The sequence below is a fragment of the Heloderma suspectum genome, chromosome 1 (assembly GCF_057233095.1).
Source record: "Heloderma suspectum isolate Gila_16-S chromosome 1, 16-S_ref, whole genome shotgun sequence".
Taxonomy (NCBI): Eukaryota; Metazoa; Chordata; class Lepidosauria; order Squamata; family Helodermatidae; genus Heloderma; species Heloderma suspectum.
Genome location: NC_139458.1, coordinates 131,944,980 through 131,963,010, shown reverse-complemented (window position 1 = coordinate 131,963,010; position 18,031 = coordinate 131,944,980). Strand labels below are relative to the sequence as shown.

General features: G+C 44.4%; 1 protein-coding gene across 3 annotated transcripts in view; it reads right to left on the bottom strand.

The window, feature by feature from the left end:
- SIGIRR (single Ig and TIR domain containing) overlaps positions 1 to 7,306 on the bottom strand; it is a 49,790-nt gene extending 42,484 nt beyond the window's left edge. Inside the window, exons 1-2 of one of the 3 annotated variants that reach the window (XM_084858228.1) lie at positions 7,114 to 7,306; positions 305 to 428 (exon numbers count right to left, since the gene is read on the bottom strand). In XM_084858228.1, the coding sequence (XP_084714354.1) occupies positions 305 to 404 (100 nt within the window). In that variant the 5' untranslated portion in view covers positions 405 to 428; positions 7,114 to 7,306. Of the gene's footprint in view, positions 1 to 304; positions 429 to 462; positions 567 to 611; positions 741 to 7,113 lie in introns of those variants that run through there. The other 2 variants (XM_084858238.1, XM_084858246.1) reach the window with 2 other exon arrangements.
- Between the last annotated feature and the right edge of the window lie 10,725 nt (positions 7,307 to 18,031).

Here is an 18,031-nt window from a genome sequence, read left to right as displayed (position 1 = left end):
GCAAAGACTGTCTTCTTCATTCATTGATTGTAAGCCGCTCCAGGAGCCTTTTTTGGCTGAGGAGCGGGATAAAAATACAATAAATAAATAAATAAACAAAACTGCAAAGGCAGAATGTCTGATCAGGTCAAGCAACAAGGACACAGAAAAGGAGAAATACTGGGTCAGGCTGTGTGCCTTTATTGCTAAGTACCACAAACCTTTGTTAATTCATAAAGTATGCACACACACATTTACACACGCACGCGCATACACCCACACACAGAGCCCAAAACAATGACACTCTTTTTTCCTTGAGTCTCACCTTGCGAAGATGCTGTCTTTTCCTGCTCACTCCCTGTGGCAAGACAGAAAACCAAGAGCAGAGATGGCACGGACAGAGGAGAGAGCAATTTCACACTCATTTTACCTTACTCATGAACAGCATCCTGCAAATTGGAAAAGCACAGGGAAAAGCATTACCTTTCTGGACTTCCAGATTCAGGCAGACACCTTCAAAACCTGACACTTCATGAGTGTGTCCTTGTTGCGTACTCCCTCATCGCAGCCCCATTAATCACATGACTGTCCAACAGACTGGCTTTGCCAGTTAAATATCTTTCTCCTCTCACTTTTTTTGTTCACTCCAAGTCCTCCTATAATGGCTTGTTCCCTTTTCTACTCCCAATCACAAACTTCCAGGCCTGCACTAGGGAGAGCCAGTTCCTCCCAACTGCTATCATTGCTCCTCCCACCTTTCCACCTGCATACGATGGGAAAATGAAACTTGGACACTTCTAAAAACAAAACCCACCCAACCTGTTAGTGGCAAAACAGCTAAGAGTTTGCTCAGTGAAGAGCTGGGAGGCAGGTTGCTTAAGAGCTTTGCAGTTGTGAGGACTGCCGCTCTGTGGCACTAAGCCAGCCAGCTATACTGGACTCTGGAAAAGGCTGCTCTGGAGCTGCTATCATAAACAAAAAATACCCCAACAAGTAAACAAAAACAAATCCCAAGAGGTAAACCAGGAAAATACACCAAGAAGAGATCTGCTTTCATACAGAAGAAAAATGTGAGATTGCAAGACAAGACCAAACCTGCACAGCTATACCATGTGCAATAACTGGTATTATTGAATCCCACAGCAATACTACAGGCTGAACTCTGTTGTCCATTCAAATTCTAAAATGTGTGTGTTTTGCTTTTGCATGTACTATAAAACACACACTCTGTGACACACTACACACAAGCCTGATAAAGAAGAGGGGCTGATGCTCACTTGTGGCAGAAATTTCTGATTACAGAGAAGCTTTCAGAAACTCAAACATGACTAATTTGGAATAACCCCTAGGCTCCCTGGTCCTACATTAAAAATAATTAGCTCGTTAAAATTGTCACCCCATATAAACATGCACTGAAAAGTATTCAGCATTCCTTAACCGCACTGACCATATGACTGGCAGGAAAGTGTTTTGTGTGTTAAGCGGTGCTTGATCTATGCTAAGTGACCATGCACATAACCAGAGAAGGCTCAAGACATTTTAGTGCCTAAGAGAGAAAATCCAAATGGCAGGCCCATGGTAGTAAAAATAAAACAACAAACTAAATACCTAGAAATATGCTTCCTTTAATGATACCCAAACATTGCCACCTCACGCTGCATACTGCTGCTGTGCTCCAAGTGGGGCAACACTTAAGAAGCAGGCACTCTCTTGGGTTTCTACCCACTGCATTTCCTGTTTTCCTTCCTCTACCCTTTTGTGCTGTTACCCATGGACTTGGGTGTTTGTGGGCTGGAGCCCAGGGCAGTGCCCAATTGTGTCACTGCATGGCTGGTGTAGGCCAAAGCATTGTGTGTCTCTGCTCTGTGAAGTCACCTTGAATTATTGGCCTTGGCACCTACTATTTGTTTTGTATTAGTCATTTATCATTTACATAGCACCTAGAACATGCAAAGTGCTTTACAATAATTATCTCATTTAGTTTTAATAATGATTCTCATTTGTAGTCATAATATTGCAACAGTGCCAAGGTGGGAGGTCCCCTGGTTCTCCTGCCATGAGGAAGACTGTGCACTAGTACCACTCTCCTCCACCCTACACATATCTGACTTTTGCAAGACCTCACACAGAGCACCTGCCCTGAATAGGTATACCAGTTCAATGTCCTCTGAATATTTTGATACACTGATGTAACTCAATGTTTCACTAGCATAACATTCCATCTGCTTCATACCTGGTTTTGCCTTGCACAGTAGACCACAAGATCAGGTTTCTGCTCTTAATATGTTTCTCATTGAGAAAATGAGAGAGTAATGAAAAAAGAGCTACTCAGTATAAATAATAGCATCTAAAAGACAGCTCAGTGGTAGAGCGCATGCTTTTCAAGCAGAAGATCTCAAGTTCAGTTCTGAACATCTCCAGGATCTCAGGCAGCAGGCTGGGAAAGGGACCTGCGTCTGAGAGCTTGGAGATCTACATTCAGCTGGTAATATGTTGTTTGTGATGATGTTGCTTGAGTAGATATTAGGAAAGAGTTGGCACCAGGATTTATTGCAGGTGCTATAATATATTCTTTAATCTTCAAGGTGTAACCCTTGTATAAGCCTAGAACTGGCCATGGGCTGGTTCACACGTCATGGTAAGCCGCCATGGGTTAACTGACCTTCAGGGCACCACGGTGTGCATTGGTCACCATTTTGAATATGCAAGCTGCGGCATGCGTGCACTGTGCTTGTCGCGTTGTGCAAACCCAGGCAGTGTTGGTTACATGAGGGTTAAACATCCTTCTTATAACCCTAGAACCCATGGCTTGCAGATGCTCAATTCGTTTTTTAGAAACATATTAAGGTGGAGAAATCCAAAAACAGTCCCATAAGCACACAGTGGCATGGAAAGTTGGGAGATGGAGGGGGGATAAAACTAAAAACCAGGCAGAAGAAGGAATGGAATGGAATGGCTTAAAAGAGAAGTGGAAACACAGATATATAAAGGATAGAACAACAATTATATTGTCTGGATGGGTCACTTCCTGGTTCACAAATAAGCTGTTTTTAATTGTCCCTAGAGATGAAATCAAGAGCTGTCCATAGAAATTAATGGAGAACTCAGAGATTTTAATGTAGCTGGGATTGGGTACAACTGTGTCCTTCCGTGCTTCCTTTCAAACCCCAAATTAAGTGGGGGACTCAAAACAGGCCAGTGAAGACTAAGCTTGCTCAATGGGCATGAAACACTAATGGGGGTGTGTGTGGAATGCCTGAACAGAAGCACATCACACGCTGCAACGTTTTGTCCCCACTTGTGAATTTCTAATTTGTTTTATAGTGCAGTCCTATGCATGATTACTCAGAATTAAGCCCCACTGAGTTCAGTGGCACTTATTGTGAGGTAAGTATATATAGGACTGCAGCACTAACTTCATTGTAAGCCGTGCTGAGAACCTGGTTATAGGGCAGCCTATAAATTGTTGTTGTTGTTGTTGTTCAGTCGTTCAGTCGTGTCCGACTCTTCGTGACCCCATGGACCATAGCACGCCAGGCCTTCCTCTCCTGCGCTCTCTCCCGGAGCGTGCTCAAGTTCATATTCATTGCATCCGTGATGCTATCTAGCCATCTCATCCTCTGCCGTCCCCTTCTCCTTTTGCCTTCAGTCTTTCCCAGCATCAGGGTCTTTTCCAGGGAGTTTTCTCTTCGCATTAGGTGGCCAAAATATTGGAGCTTCAGCTTCAGTATCTGTCCTTCCAATGAGCACTCAGGGTTGATTTCCTTTAGGATGGACTGATTTGACCTCCTTGCAGTCCAGGGGACTCGTAAGAGTCTTCTCCAGCACCACAGTTCGAAAGCATCAATTCTTCGGCGCTCAGCCTTCCTTATAGTCCAGCTCTCACAGCCATACATTACTACTGGGAAAACCATAGCTTTGATTAGACGGACCTTTGTCGGCAAGGTGATGTCTCTGCTTCTTACTATGCTGTCTAGGTTGGCCATAGCTTTCCTCCCAAGGAGCAAGCGTCTTTTAATTTCATGGCTACAGTCACCATCTGTGGTGATCTTGGAGCCCAAGAAAGTAAAATCTGTCACTGCTTCCATTTCTTTCCCTTCTATATGCCAGGAAGTGATAGGGCCAGATGACATGATCTTAGTTTTTTTAATCTTGAGTTTCAAACCAGCTTTTGCTCTCTCCTCTTTCACCCTCAACAAGAGGCTCTTGAGATCCTCTTCGCTTTCTGCCATTAGGGTGGTATCGTCTGCATATCGGAGGTTGTTGATAATTCTCCCGGCAATCTTAATTCCGACCTCTGATTCATCCAACCCGGCATTTCTCATGATGTACTCTGCATATAAGTTAAATAAGCAGGGTGACAATATGCAGCCTTGTCGTACTCCTTTCCCAATTTTGAACCAATCGGTTGTTCCATGTCTGGTTCTTACTGTTGCTTCTTGACCCTCGTACAGGTTTCTCAGGAGACAGGTAAGGTGGTCTGGTACTCCCATCACTTTAAGAATTTGCCACAGTTTGTTGTGATCCACACAATCAAAGGCTTTAGCGTAGTCAATGAAGCAGAAATAGACGTTTTTCTGGAATTCTCTTGCTTTCTCCATGATGCAGCGAATGTTGGCGATTTGATCTCTAGTTCCTCTGCCTCTTCGAAACCCAGCTTGTACTTCCGGTAGTTCTCGGTTCGCATACTGCTGAAGCCTAGCTTGTAGGATTTTGAGCATCACCTTGCTGGCATGTGAAATGAGCGCAATTGTGCAGTAGTTTGAACACTCTTTGGCGTTGCCCTTGAACTAAAATACATAAATAACTTCTGCAATCAATAACCATTTCTCCATTGCATAATAAGCCTAATTTTAAGACCTTATCACCTGTGACTGGCTTTTGGTGGCCAGGGTCAAGATTCTAATAGGTGTGAGGTTGTAGGATACACTTTTGATTTCAGTGGATATTTTATGAGAATGGTTTTTAAACTAGAGTCCACAGTAAACTTGTGTGGGTGGGGCAAAATACATATATATAGTATGATTTATGGATTATGGTCCAAATGCTTTGTAACCTAAGAATATTGACTTCACAAATATCTGATTTTTCAGAAGTCACAAATATCTGTCCATCACTAAAGCATCTCAATCAGGGATAGGCAACCTGGTGTCTCCAGATGTTTTGGAGTACAGCTACCATCAGTCCCAGTCAGCATGGCCAATAGTCAGGGACTATGGGAGTTACAGACCAAAACATTAGAGGGTAGTAGATTGCCTACCTCAGTCTAAATCAACGGGCAATTTTTGCTTCCAGATGAGACTTTTATTACACTACCTCCCTGTCTCATTCACGGAATTTTAAAGAAGGGCCAGATAAAGTAATCTTCCTCTCATAACTCTTTTGTGTTCTCCCACCACTTCTTCCATCTTTTTTCTTACCATATAAAGTCCACTAAGGAAAAAAAATGGAATAGCAGCACAATGCTTTCTGATTGGTAGCACTAGCAGCCCTCCTTCTGGAAGTACCCAGTAACATTTGCAAGCCCCCTGAGAAGCAAAAAGGGATACGTTTCAGAGAATATCAGAGATACATAGCTTATAAAGTTTTTATTTTAGCTCATTTTTTACAGCTTTAATTTGCCAGGGCAATCCATAGCACTCAAGAAATCAGGGCAGAATCTTACTTACACAGACCACAGACTTCTCCTTTATGCATGGTTTCATTAATCAAAAACAGCTACAGAGAAACCTGTTGCCCTAGAAACTAAGCCACACAATTTCAGTAGTTTCCCCAGTAATCAATCATCTTCCAAACATTTCCACTTCATTCCAATCATTCACTTTGTAGCTAATAAATTGGAATTCAGTTTTAAAAGGACAGCCTCAATGTAAAATGTCAGTTATCTAATTTGATCTCTTAGTAATGACATTCTATTTCGGAATTTTTAGAACTCAGAAACAGTAGTACAGTCGTCTAACAAAGAGTAATGACAAAGCATAAAGGCCAATCCAACCAAAATTAAAACACATTTAAGTCCCATATATTTCAATAAGAAATCAAAGATTCATGCCACAATCATAAACATGTATACTCAGAAGCAAATCCCACCGAGTTCAAGGGCTTAGTCTGCAATCCTATGAACACTTCACAGGAAGAAAGCCCCATTGAACACAGTGGAACTTACACTTGAATATACATTACATAGGATTGTGCTGTTGAAAGTGTCTACCTTTGCCTAGATTGTATGTATATTTTTCTCAATTAAAACAAGAACGCTTGAGTCTAAGGCTGTGATCCTTACCTGGAAGAAGCACCACTAAAATAATTGTGACGACTCCTTGTAAATGGATTGGAATGCAAGTCTTGTATATCCCTGTATATACCCCTCCCCCCAGCTTAATCTGAACTCAGTGGGTGGTGTACAGCACAATCCTATGTATGTTTACTTAGAAGCAAGCTCTATTAAGTAAACCAAAGGCTACAGTCCTATATTGACTTACTTGGAAATAAGCCCCACTGTGGGAATGACTTCCAAGTAAATATGCACAGTGGGAATGACTTCCAAGTAAATATGCACAGGAATAGGATAAGGCTCCAGGTCCTTTGGTCAAGAGAAGTTTAAGTGTTCTTTAGGAATCCAAAAACACCTCGGATTTAAAAACAACACAAAACAAAAACATTATTGCCTCAGCATATGGGTGGATGAAACCCAAATCCCCACACACTTTACTTCTGAGGAGGAGAGTATAAGATTGCTCATACACTAACCAATCCTCATACTATAGATTTGAGCTCTATTCCAGTATGTGCAACCATGATTACCAGCTGAGGAATCATTGCAAAATAACACTAAAATTCTATTGCAAAAAGAGAACGAATTGACCTTTATTACAGGCAACAATCCTAGTATCACCAGATTTACCAAAATCGTGCTTTGGAACTTCAGGGGAACGTCATAAGGAATGGGAGGCTCCCAATTCTCTCCAAGTAATGTTCTTATATTGTCTAGGCCCCAGTCCTGGAGGTCATGCGGATTAAAAGCAATCTACCTTTATTTCTAAACAAACGATAAAAAGTGTCTGTGCCTTGTTTACTGGGCCATAGAGACTGCATAGCACACGGTATTTCAATTAACAGGAAAAAAATACCAACCTCCGTTCAAGAATCATATCCCAGTTACCCAGAAATAACCTCCTGCCCGAAGCCACCACTTTTGGTTACTGAGGATACAGGGAGGAATCTTCATAACCTTCTTCCCTGTTACCATGGGAACCCTTAGCCTGCGCTCAGGTAGGCCAAAGGGCGGTTCCTTACACCTTTCTTCGAAGAGCTTTCTGGGTAGTGTAGTGGCTTCCCCCTCCCCCGCTGAGATTCTTTGGGAGAAAAGACTACATCTCCCAGCAACGCATCGGTCCGGCTGTTTTAGTCTTAGGTTACACACACCTGAACAGGGGGAGTTTTTAAAGTTTGTTTACACTTTGCAACGTAGGCGGAAGGACGAAGGGGATAGATTAGTAGTATGAATAATATATCTCGGCTCATTGTGCCGCTTGTTTGGGCTGCAGTCCAGTACCCACTTACCTGGGAGTAAGCCCCATTGAATTCAATGGGGCTTCTGAATAGACGTTTCTTACAGTTGTTTAGAGCGGGCACTTAAGGCAATTGTTTTTGGATGCATCAGGTTGCTTCTTTCTTTCCCAGTCTGTTAGCGTGTGTGAGGAACAAGATTTATCTACCATTTGGCGTTAGCTGGGACCCGAGTCCCAGGAATGCATGCAGACAAAATATCTTACTTTGGTAAACTGTGTGTGCATCATACCTGTATGGTACTGGATTATTTATGTGCTTTGCTGCTTCCTTTCATTAAACCTATCGAGTTAGATACCGATGTAAATTGCAGAGCAAACAAGAATACAGAAAGACTGAAGTAAAGTGCGGTTATTTTCAACTTCTTGCTTTAACAGTCTATACAGGAGGAATGGGAGAAAAGGACAAGAGCAGTAAAGTATGGCTGTGAGAGCTGGACTATACGGAAGGCTGAGCGCCGAAGAATTGATGCTTTTGAACTGTGGTGCTGGAGAAGACTCTTATGAGTCCCCTGGACTGCAAGGAGGTCAAATCAGTCCATCCTAAAGGAAATCAACCCTGAGTGCTCATTGGAAGGACAGATACTGAAGCTGAAGCTCCAATATTTTGGCCACCTAATGCGAAGAGAAAACTCTCTGGAAAAGACCCTGATGCTGGGAAAGACTGAAGGCAAAAGGAGAAGGGGATGGCAGAGGATGAGATGGCTAGATAGCATCACTGATGCAATGAATATGGACTTGAGCACACTCCGGGAGAGAGTGCAGGACAGGAAGGCCTGGCGTGCTATTGTCCATGGGGTCACGAAGAGGCGGACACGACTGAACAACAACAACAAGGTATCCGTGCTGTTAAGAGCAGGTATCCGTGCTTTGTACGCATGCATAAAACTGGATACAGCTTCTGGTTCTCTTTCAAAAGATGCGTGGTGAGTTGGTGGATGGGGCTTTCCTTCAGATCTTTCTCTTGTAGATTCTAATGTAGGCTGTACTTTGAGCCCTTAAAATAAATTCACATCTCCATGAAACAAAGTGGATGTTCTTCAGTGAAGAATACACACACACACACACACACACACACACATATTTCTTTCGAGTGTTCAAAGAGTTTCACATATATTGCCTTATAATTCCTACAGCAGCCCTATAAGAATGTATGCATTACTGTTCTGAAACTGTAGGGTCTGAGTGGCTTGTCTTATGGCCACTTGGTGAGTTAATGCAAGAGTGAGAGTTAGTCTGGGAGCTGTCTAATAATTAACCTTTCCCAATCTAGTGCTGTCCAGATGTGTCAAGACTACAATTCTCATCATTTCCAGTCAACATGACAAGGCTAGGTTGGGTAAGCCTGTTTCCAATTCATAGCTGAGGCACTAAGATACACCGGGGTGCTCCCAGACAGAGGGCTCCTAGTGCTTCCAATTAGAAGGCATCATGCATCCATTCCATCTTTTTTTCCTTAATGGATTTTCTGTGGTAAGAAAAATGACTGAAGAAGTGATGGGAAAACACAGGAGGGTTACAAGTGGAAGATGTCATCTGGACCCCCCATTAAATTTTGTGAATGAAGCAGGGTGATTGCAATAAAAGCCCTACTTGGAAGCACCCCAGGTCTCAGTATCCCATCATTACGTGGTTGCCTAAATCCACTTGGAGACATCCTCTTCTAGATTTTTGTAGAGCCTGGCTGGAACAGAATGGTGAATAACAGAGTACTAATAGGCAGCTTCCTGCCAGGGGGAGCTTAATGCTAGTCTTACAAGGAGAGTTGGGCTGCCTGTTCTTTCTGGCAGGGATCATGTGTCTTTTTGTATCTGTGTAAGAAGCAAAAATTCACCAATAGAAGCTTTCCCCATCACAGAGTCTGCATGCTGGGAAAAGCTTTGGGACTAATGTTTGGCATACAGGAGTCCTGCCAGAAAGAGATGGCAAACCTAGCTAGGAGGGATTGTTTGGACAGTCTTGAGGTTTGGGGAAAGGAACAAATTGGATTTAGGGTGCAATCCTATGTGTATTTAGATAGAAAAATGTCCTACAAGTCCCAACATTTCCCAGCTAGCATGGCTGGCTGGGGAATGCTGGGAATTGGAGGACTTTTCTCCTGTCTAAACATGCATAGGATTGCACCCTTAGATTGTTACAAGTATGAATTTCCCAAGATGGGGCTCATGGCTTGGAGGGAAGGGATGCTGCTCATTTTGGTCTAGCACTGCCTGCCCCTTTACCTGCTCACTCAGTTTGTAACATCTGTTTTAATTACAAATATACAGAACACCACTTATGTTTTCTGTACGTTTTCCTCCAAAGGAGGAGGAAATCTGCCCTGGAAATTTCTGCTCAAAGAATATGGGGATGTGAGAAATACTTCTGTTGCATACTGTGAGGATCCATGTTAAAGAATCCAAAATGTTTAAGTATTATGCAAATTGAGACTGAGGACCATCTACAAATTAACACTATTTGGGGAGAAGATGGCCCATAATATGCTAATGACTGAAAGGTAACCTAGCTGATTGTTGCTCCTGAATTATTAGTGCTCTCTACTGCACTGGCTGCTGTGAGAAAGAAAATACTGAGCAGAATTAGAGTAGGAAAGGAAGCAATAGCAGACATTAGACAAGCTTTGGAATCAGTATTAATGATGTGTGTAATTTTACTTCCCTGCCTCTACACTCCTCAGCATAAATAAATGACTGTAATTTACAGTAATGAGCTCATCAAACTAATCCTGTGTATGAGGAGAATTTACTGCAACAGTAAAAACTTTGTCTTCCAAAATAAACCACTTTTTATCATGTACACTGCCAGTACCATAAAGCCATTAAGAGGCACAAAGTAGTGAGTGTCTCTCCACAGCAATTCAGATGCAGGTGCCAGGATGTTCCTTCTGCTGAATGTGCTCCAATAAAATTCTGTCTGTATTAGATGAATCCTTTACTAGGAGTTGCCATACTAACCCGGATGCGATGAAGATGAACCTCCGCTCCATTCATTCCACACACACTGTTGCAATGCTTGATGCCAGGGTCTCACCCACTCAGTATAATGGCTTTAATTCAAAATGGAAAGCAAGTGGTGTGAAGGCCAAAACACTGGGATCTATTACATCAGGACAGAAAAGAATACCCATTGACATATTTTGCTATAATTCTTAACCTACTCACTTTTAAGGGAGCATCTCAGTTCTTGGACCATGGGTATGAAAACAAATCCTTTCCATTTAAAAACATTAGAATTTTCTATAATTTACTGTGTTGTTGTTGTTGTTGTTCAGTCGTTCAGTCGTGTCCGACTCTTCGTGACCCCATGGACCATAGCACGCCAGGCCTTCCTGTCCTGCGCTCTCTCCCGGAGCGTGCTCAAGTTAATTTACTGTGTACTAGAGATTTTCTGGCAAGATTGAACATCGACATCTTGGGAATCAGCGAACTCAAATGGACAGGCATGGGCGAATTTAATTCAGGTGACCATCATATCTACTATTGTGGGCAAGAATCCCTTAGAAGAAATGGAGTAGCACTCATAGTCAACAAAAGGGTGGGAAAAGCAGTACTGGGGTACAATCTTAAAAATGATAGAATGATCTCAGTACAAATCCAAGGCAAACCATTCAACATCACAGTAATTCAAGTCTATGCCCCAACCACTGAGGCCGAAGAAGCTGAGGTTGATCGGTTCTATGAAGACCTACAACACCTTCTAGAACTAACACCAAAAAAAGACGTCCTCTTCATCATAGGGGATTGGAATGCTAAAGTAGGAAGTCAAGAAATCACCGGGATAACAGGCAGGCATGGCCTTGGTGTACAAAATGAAGCAGGACAAAAGCTAATAGAGTTTTGCCAAGAGAACATGCTGATCATAGCAAACACTCTTTTCCAACAGCACAAGAGGCGACTCTACACATGGACGTCACCAGATGGTCAATATCGAAATCAGATTATGTCCTTTGCAGCCAAAGATGGAGAAGCTCCATACAGTCAGTCAAAACAAGACCTGGAGCTGACTGTGGCTCAGATCATGAGCTGCTTCTTGCAAAATTTCGGCTTAAATTGAAGAACGTCGGGAAAACCACTAAACCATTCAGGTATGACCTAAATCATATCCCTGATGAATATACAGTGGAGGTGAGGAATAGATTTCAGGTATTAGACCTGGTAGACAGAGTGCCTGAGGAACTATGGACGGAGGTCCGTAACATTGTTCAGGAGGCAGCAACTCAATCCATCCCAAAGAAAAAGAAATGCAAGAAAGCAAAGTGGCTGTCTGAGGAGGCTTTACAAGTAGCTGAGGAAAGAAGGGAAGCGAAAAGCAAGGGAGAAAGGGGAAGATATACCCAACTGAATGCAGAGTTCCAGAGAATAGCAAGGAGAGACAAGAAGGCCTTCTTAAGTGAACAATGCAAAGAAATCGAGGAAAACAACAGAATGGGAAAGACTAGAGATCTCTTCAAGAAAATTGGAGATCTCAAGGGAACGTTTTGTGCAAAGACGGGCATGATAAAGGACAAAGAAGGCAGGGACCTAACAGAAGCAGATGAGATTAAGAAGAGGTGGCAAGAATATACAGAAGAACTATACAGGAAAGATCTGAATGTCCCTGATAGCCATGATAGTGCGCTCACTGAACTTGAGCCGGACATCCTAGAGAGTGAAGTCAAGTGGGCCTTAGGAAGCATTAGTAACAATAAAGCTAGCGGAGATGACAGTATTCCAGCCGAGCTATTTAAAATCCTAAAAGATGATGCTGTTAAAGTGCTGCATTCAATATGCCAACAAATCTGGAACACTCAACAGTGGCCACAAGACTGGAAAAGGTCAGTTTACATTCCAATTCCAAAGAAGGGCAACGCCAAAGAGTGTTCAAACTACCGCACCATTGCGCTCATTTCACATGCCAGCAAGGTGATGCTCAAAATCCTACAAGCTAGGCTTCAGCAGTATGCGAACCGAGAACTACCGGAAGTACAAGCTGGGTTTAGAAGAGGCAGAGGAACTAGAGATCAAATCGCCAACATTCGCTGCATCATGGAGAAAGCAAGAGAATTCCAGAAAAACGTCTATTTCTGCTTCATTGACTACGCTAAAGCCTTTGACTGTGTGGATCACAACAAACTGTGGCAAATTCTTAAAGTGATGGGAGTACCAGACCACCTTAACTGTCTCCTGAGAAACCTGTACGAGGGTCAAGAAGCAACAGTAAGAACCAGACATGGAACAACCGATTGGTTCAAAATTGGGAAAGGAGTACGACAAGGCTGCATATTGTCACCCTGCTTATTTAACTTATATGCAGAGTACATCATGAGAAATGCCGGGTTGGATGAATCAGAGGTCGGAATTAAGATTGCTGGGAGAATTATCAACAACCTCCGATATGCAGACGATACCACCCTAATGGCAGAAAGCGAAGAGGATCTCAAGAGCCTCTTGTTGAGGGTGAAAGAGGAGAGTGCAAAAGCTGGTTTGAAACTCAACATTAAAAAAACGAAGATCATGGCATCTGGCCCCATCACTTCCTGGCATATAGAAGGGGAAGAAATGGAAGCAGTGACAGATTTTACTTTCTTGGGCTCCAAGATCACTGCAGACGGTGACTGTAGCCATGAAATTAAAAGACGCTTGCTCCTTGGGAGGAAAGCTATGGCCAACCTAGACAGCATAGTAAGAAGCAGAGACATCACCTTGCCGACAAAGGTCCGTCTAATCAAAGCTATGGTTTTCCCAGTAGTAATGTATGGCTGTGAGAGCTGGACTATAAGGAAGGCTGAGCGCCGAAGAATTGATGCTTTCGAATTGTGGTGCTGGAGAAGACTCTTACGAGTCCCCTGGACTGCAAGGAGGTCAAATCAGTCCATCCTAAAGGAAATCAAGCCTGAGTGCTCATTGGAAGGACAGATACTGAAGCTGAAGCTCCAATATTTTGGCCACCTAATGCGAAGAGAAAACTCCCTGGAAAAGACCCTGATGCTGGGAAAGACTGAAGGCAAAAGGAGAAGGGGACGGCAGAGGATGAGATGGCTAGATAGCATCACCGATGCAATGAATATGAACTTGAGCACGCTCCGGGAGAGAGCGCAGGACAGGAAGGCCTGGCGTGCTATGGTCCATGGGGTCACGAAGAGTCGGACACGACTGAACGACTGAACAACAACAAGAGATTTTCTTCTCAATAGCAGAACTGAGGGATTGTTACTGTGTTTCCAACTATTTAAAATATTAGGTATACCCTGCCTCTTCTGCTGTTTGAGACAGCTTACACGGTCTTTCTAACAAACACATAAAATTGTAAGAATGCTATATCTAAAGAAGAAGAAGATGGCAATAAGATTCAGCAGTTTTTATTAACCCAATTCAACTACGAATTGCTTGTAAGAACAAATGGAGCTTGTATTTCCTTCAGAAATTCAACAGAGAATCACAGAATCATAGAATAGTAGGGTTGGAAGGGGCCTATAAGACCATCGAGAAGCATCACTACATTTCTTCTCAGGGCTTGTTCCTGGCACAATGCTTACCACTGGTTCCCAAATGCTGTATCACTACAAATTCAGGACAGACACATGTTTCCTGTGCCTCTCAGATCAGCAGTGACACATATAAGGACAAGGTTGATGGTTAATGTTTACAATATTCCAATGTTACAATACTCATTTCCAAGTCTCTTAGGCACCTAACATATACAATAATAACAGCAATAGTGTATTGTTAGGCCCTAGAACTGGAAAATGAACTCAGACCTTTGCAACTCCTTGCCAGAGAGGTGACTGCAAGAAAATTGTTGGAGAGAGCAATTCTACGGCTGCTAGTCAGTGGCTAGACAGCCATAGGATATGTGGTTTTCCAGGAACCGACTTTGGAGCCCGTGCTCCGAGGTCAGTTCCTGGAGAACCAACCTTCCCTCCCTCCCATGCTACCTCACAGCTCTGTCCTGGCCCTGTGCTCCGCACTCAGAAGAGGAGTGTGGAGCGGCCAAAACAGGGCATTCCGGGGGGCGTTCTGGGGCAGGAAAGGCGGAAATATCGGTATGACACATTCTGCGTGTCATCCAGCAGCCTCCTCCCCGCTCCGCCTTCCTGCAGCTAGACAGCTGAAATCAGCTGTCTAGCCGCAAATGCAGGGCAGGAGAAGTGCGGAGGGAATGATCCCCTCCATGCTTCTCCTGCCCTGCATTGGACAGGGGGTTGCCTCCAAGTTTGGAGGCGGCCGCCTCTCCCGATAGGATTGCACCCTAAGGCTATGGTCAGTGGACACCATAGTGATAGAAAAACAAAGCACTGGATTTGGTGGGGCCCCTCTCTTATGGTGTTTTGCTAAGCCCTTCTTGTTTATGCAGGCTTTATTAGATAGAAAAGTTTTTATCCAATGCCTCTGTTCTATCTGCTGCACCTCTTTCATTTTTATGGTATTATATTATTATTATATCCCACCTTTTTCCCAATACTGGGATTCAAGGCGGCTTTACAACATTAAAACTTATACCATTAAAATCTATAAATAGAAATATAAATACAAGTGTACAAAAGTTAAAAATATAATTAAATCATCAGTATTAAAATTGTAAAAATATTAAAACAAAAGACAAGAAAAATAGTATCCATCCATCATATTTTCACAGGTCCAGACTAGTTATCCCCAGAGGCCTACTGGAACAAAATCATTTTTACCTGCCTACGAAAGCATATCAAGGAGGGTGCCACTCTCGCCTCCTTGGAAAGGGAGTTCCAGAGCCTTGGGGCAGCCACCGAGAAGGCCCTCTCCCGCGTTCCCACCAGACGTGCCTGTGATGGTGGCGGGATGGTGAGAAGGGCCTCCCCTGAAGATCTCAGGGCACGAGTAGGCTCATAGGGGAGAATACAATCTTTCTGATAACCTGGACCTGAGCCGTATAGGGCTTTATAGGACATGACCAGCCCTTTGAATTGTGCCCGGAAACAGACTGGGAGCCAGTGAAGCTGTTTTAAGAGGGAGTTGTATGCTCCCTGTAACCAGCCCCAGTCAGCAGTCTAGCAGCAGCTCTTTGAACCAGCTGAAGTTTCCGAACACTCTTCTGAGGCAGCCCCACGTAGACTGCGTTACAGTAATCCAAACGGGATGTAACTAAGGCATGTGTTACTGTGGCCAAGTCAGACATCTCAAGGAATGGGCGCAGCTGGCGCACTAGCTTTAACTGTGCAAATGCCCTCCTGGCCACCGCTGAAACCTGGGCATCCAGGCTGAGGGCCGAATCCAGAAGTACACCCAAGCTGTGAACCTGGGTCTTCAGAGGGAGTGTAACCCCATCTAGCACAAGCTATTCCTTGATCTGTCTTTCAGCTGACCAGGAGCACCTGTCTTGTCTGGATTAAGCTTCAATTTGTTTGCCCTCATCCAGTCCATTACTGCCGACAGACACCAGTTCAGCACCCCAACAGCTCCCTTGCAATTAGATGGAAAGGGAAAGTAGAGTTGCGTGTCATCAGCGTACTGGTGACACCGAACCCCAAAACTCCAGAGAACCTCTCCCGGTGGTTTCATGTATATGTTAAATAGTATGGGGGACAAAACAGAACCCTGGAGGACTCCACAAGCCAATGGCCAGGGAGTCGAACAAAAGTCCCCCAGCACCACCTTCTGGGTCCGTCCCTCCAAGAAGGAATGGAGCCACTGCGAAACAGTGCCTCCAAGTCCCATCCCAGCGAGGCGGCCCAGAAGGGTACTATGGTCGATGGTATTGAAAGCCACTGAGAGGTCCAGCAGAACCAACAAGGACACACTCCCCCTGTCTAGTTCCCGGCGTAGGTCAGTGAGTGCTGAGCAACTTGTTCACAGCGTGCTGTCAAGAGGTGTACATTATCCTCTTGCGGGCTGGTGTGTAAAAGACTCCTGACCACTCGAAACAGCTCCACTGGATGGCTCTTTGCAGACACAATAGTGGCAAAAAAAAATATTTTCTTTGCTGCCCATACTTTACTGCCACAGAGTAGGCCTTCAAATAGGCTCTAGCCCGTGTTCGATTGGATTCACTCTGAGTTTTCTGCCAACGTCGCTCTAGTTGTCTTCTCACTCGTTTCATCACCGCCAGCTCCCTAGAATACTAGGGTGCTGATGCGGCTCCACTTCGTGAGAGAGGACACTCAGGAGCGATTGTGTCCACAGCCCTGGTCATTTCTCCATTCCAGAGATCGGCTGGGGCTTCGACAGAATCGCCGACAGATTATATGGGGGCGGGGGGGGTGAGTTTATTGTATTTTATGGTTGTTTTTAATTGTTGTTCTGTCCCCAATGCTGTTTAACATCTATATGAATCCATTGGGAGTGATCATCCATGGATTTAGAGCATGGTGTCGTCTGTGGATGACACCCAGCTCTGTTTCTCTATAACATCTCATTCATGTGTGGCCATGTAGGCTCTGGACCGGTGCATGGATGCAGTGGAGGACTGGGTGAAGGCCAGCAAACCGCATTTGAATTCTGGCAAGATGGAAGTGCTGTGGGCAGGCGGGTCACAGGTCCAGAAAACAGGTCAGTTGCCTGTCCTGGATGGGGTTACACTTCCCCCAAGGAACAGGTGCATAGCTTAGGAGTGCTCCTAGATTAATCCTTGTCACTAGAGGGCAAAGGAGTGCCTTTTACCAGCTTCAACTGGTTCGCCAGCTACAGCCATACCTCCGCTTGGCCATGGTGGTTCAGGCATTGGTAAACTCAAGTTTAGATTATTGCAATGTGCTCTGTGTGGGGCTACGCCTAGGCCAGGTCTGGAAGCTGCAGCTGGTGCAGAATACAGCTGCGAGGCTACTAACTGGGGCCTCCTTTTGGCAGCATGTTACACCTCTGTTAAAAGAACTGCACTGACTGCCAATAAGCTCTCAGGCCAAGTTTAAGCTGCTGTTGTTAACATATAAAGTCCTAAACAATTTGGCATCAGGTTACCTTAAAGATCACCTCACCCCTTATGCCCTTGTCTGATTTCTGCGATTAGCAGGGGGAGCATTTTGGGGGGCATTGCACGCTCCTGAGGTTCGCCTCAGGAGCACTTGCAGTAGAGTCTTTAGTGTTGCAGCACCCATCCTCTGGAATGTCATTAGACAGGCCCCCACAGTTCTGACATTTAGAGTGCAATCCAATGGGGATGTTCGTAAGCCTCCAAATTTGGAGGCTTACAGCCATCTAATGCAGAGCAGGAGGAGCCTCCGTGCTCCTCCCACTCTGCATTGTAGCTAGATGGGCATTTTCACCCTTCTAGCTGTGGCACTGGGGAGGGGGAGGGAAGGAGGCTGGGGAGGGCTGTGGATACGATGTAATCTATCCTCTCCACTCCCCACCCATTTGTTGTTGTTGTTTATTTGGTCAGTCGCTTCCAACTCTTCGTGACTTCATGGACCAGCCCACGCCAGAGCTTCCTGTCGGCCATCGCCACCCCCAGCTCCCCCAAGGTCGAGTCCGTCACCTCCAGAATATCATCCATCCATCTTGCCCTTGGTCGGCCCCTCTTCCTTTTGCCTTCCA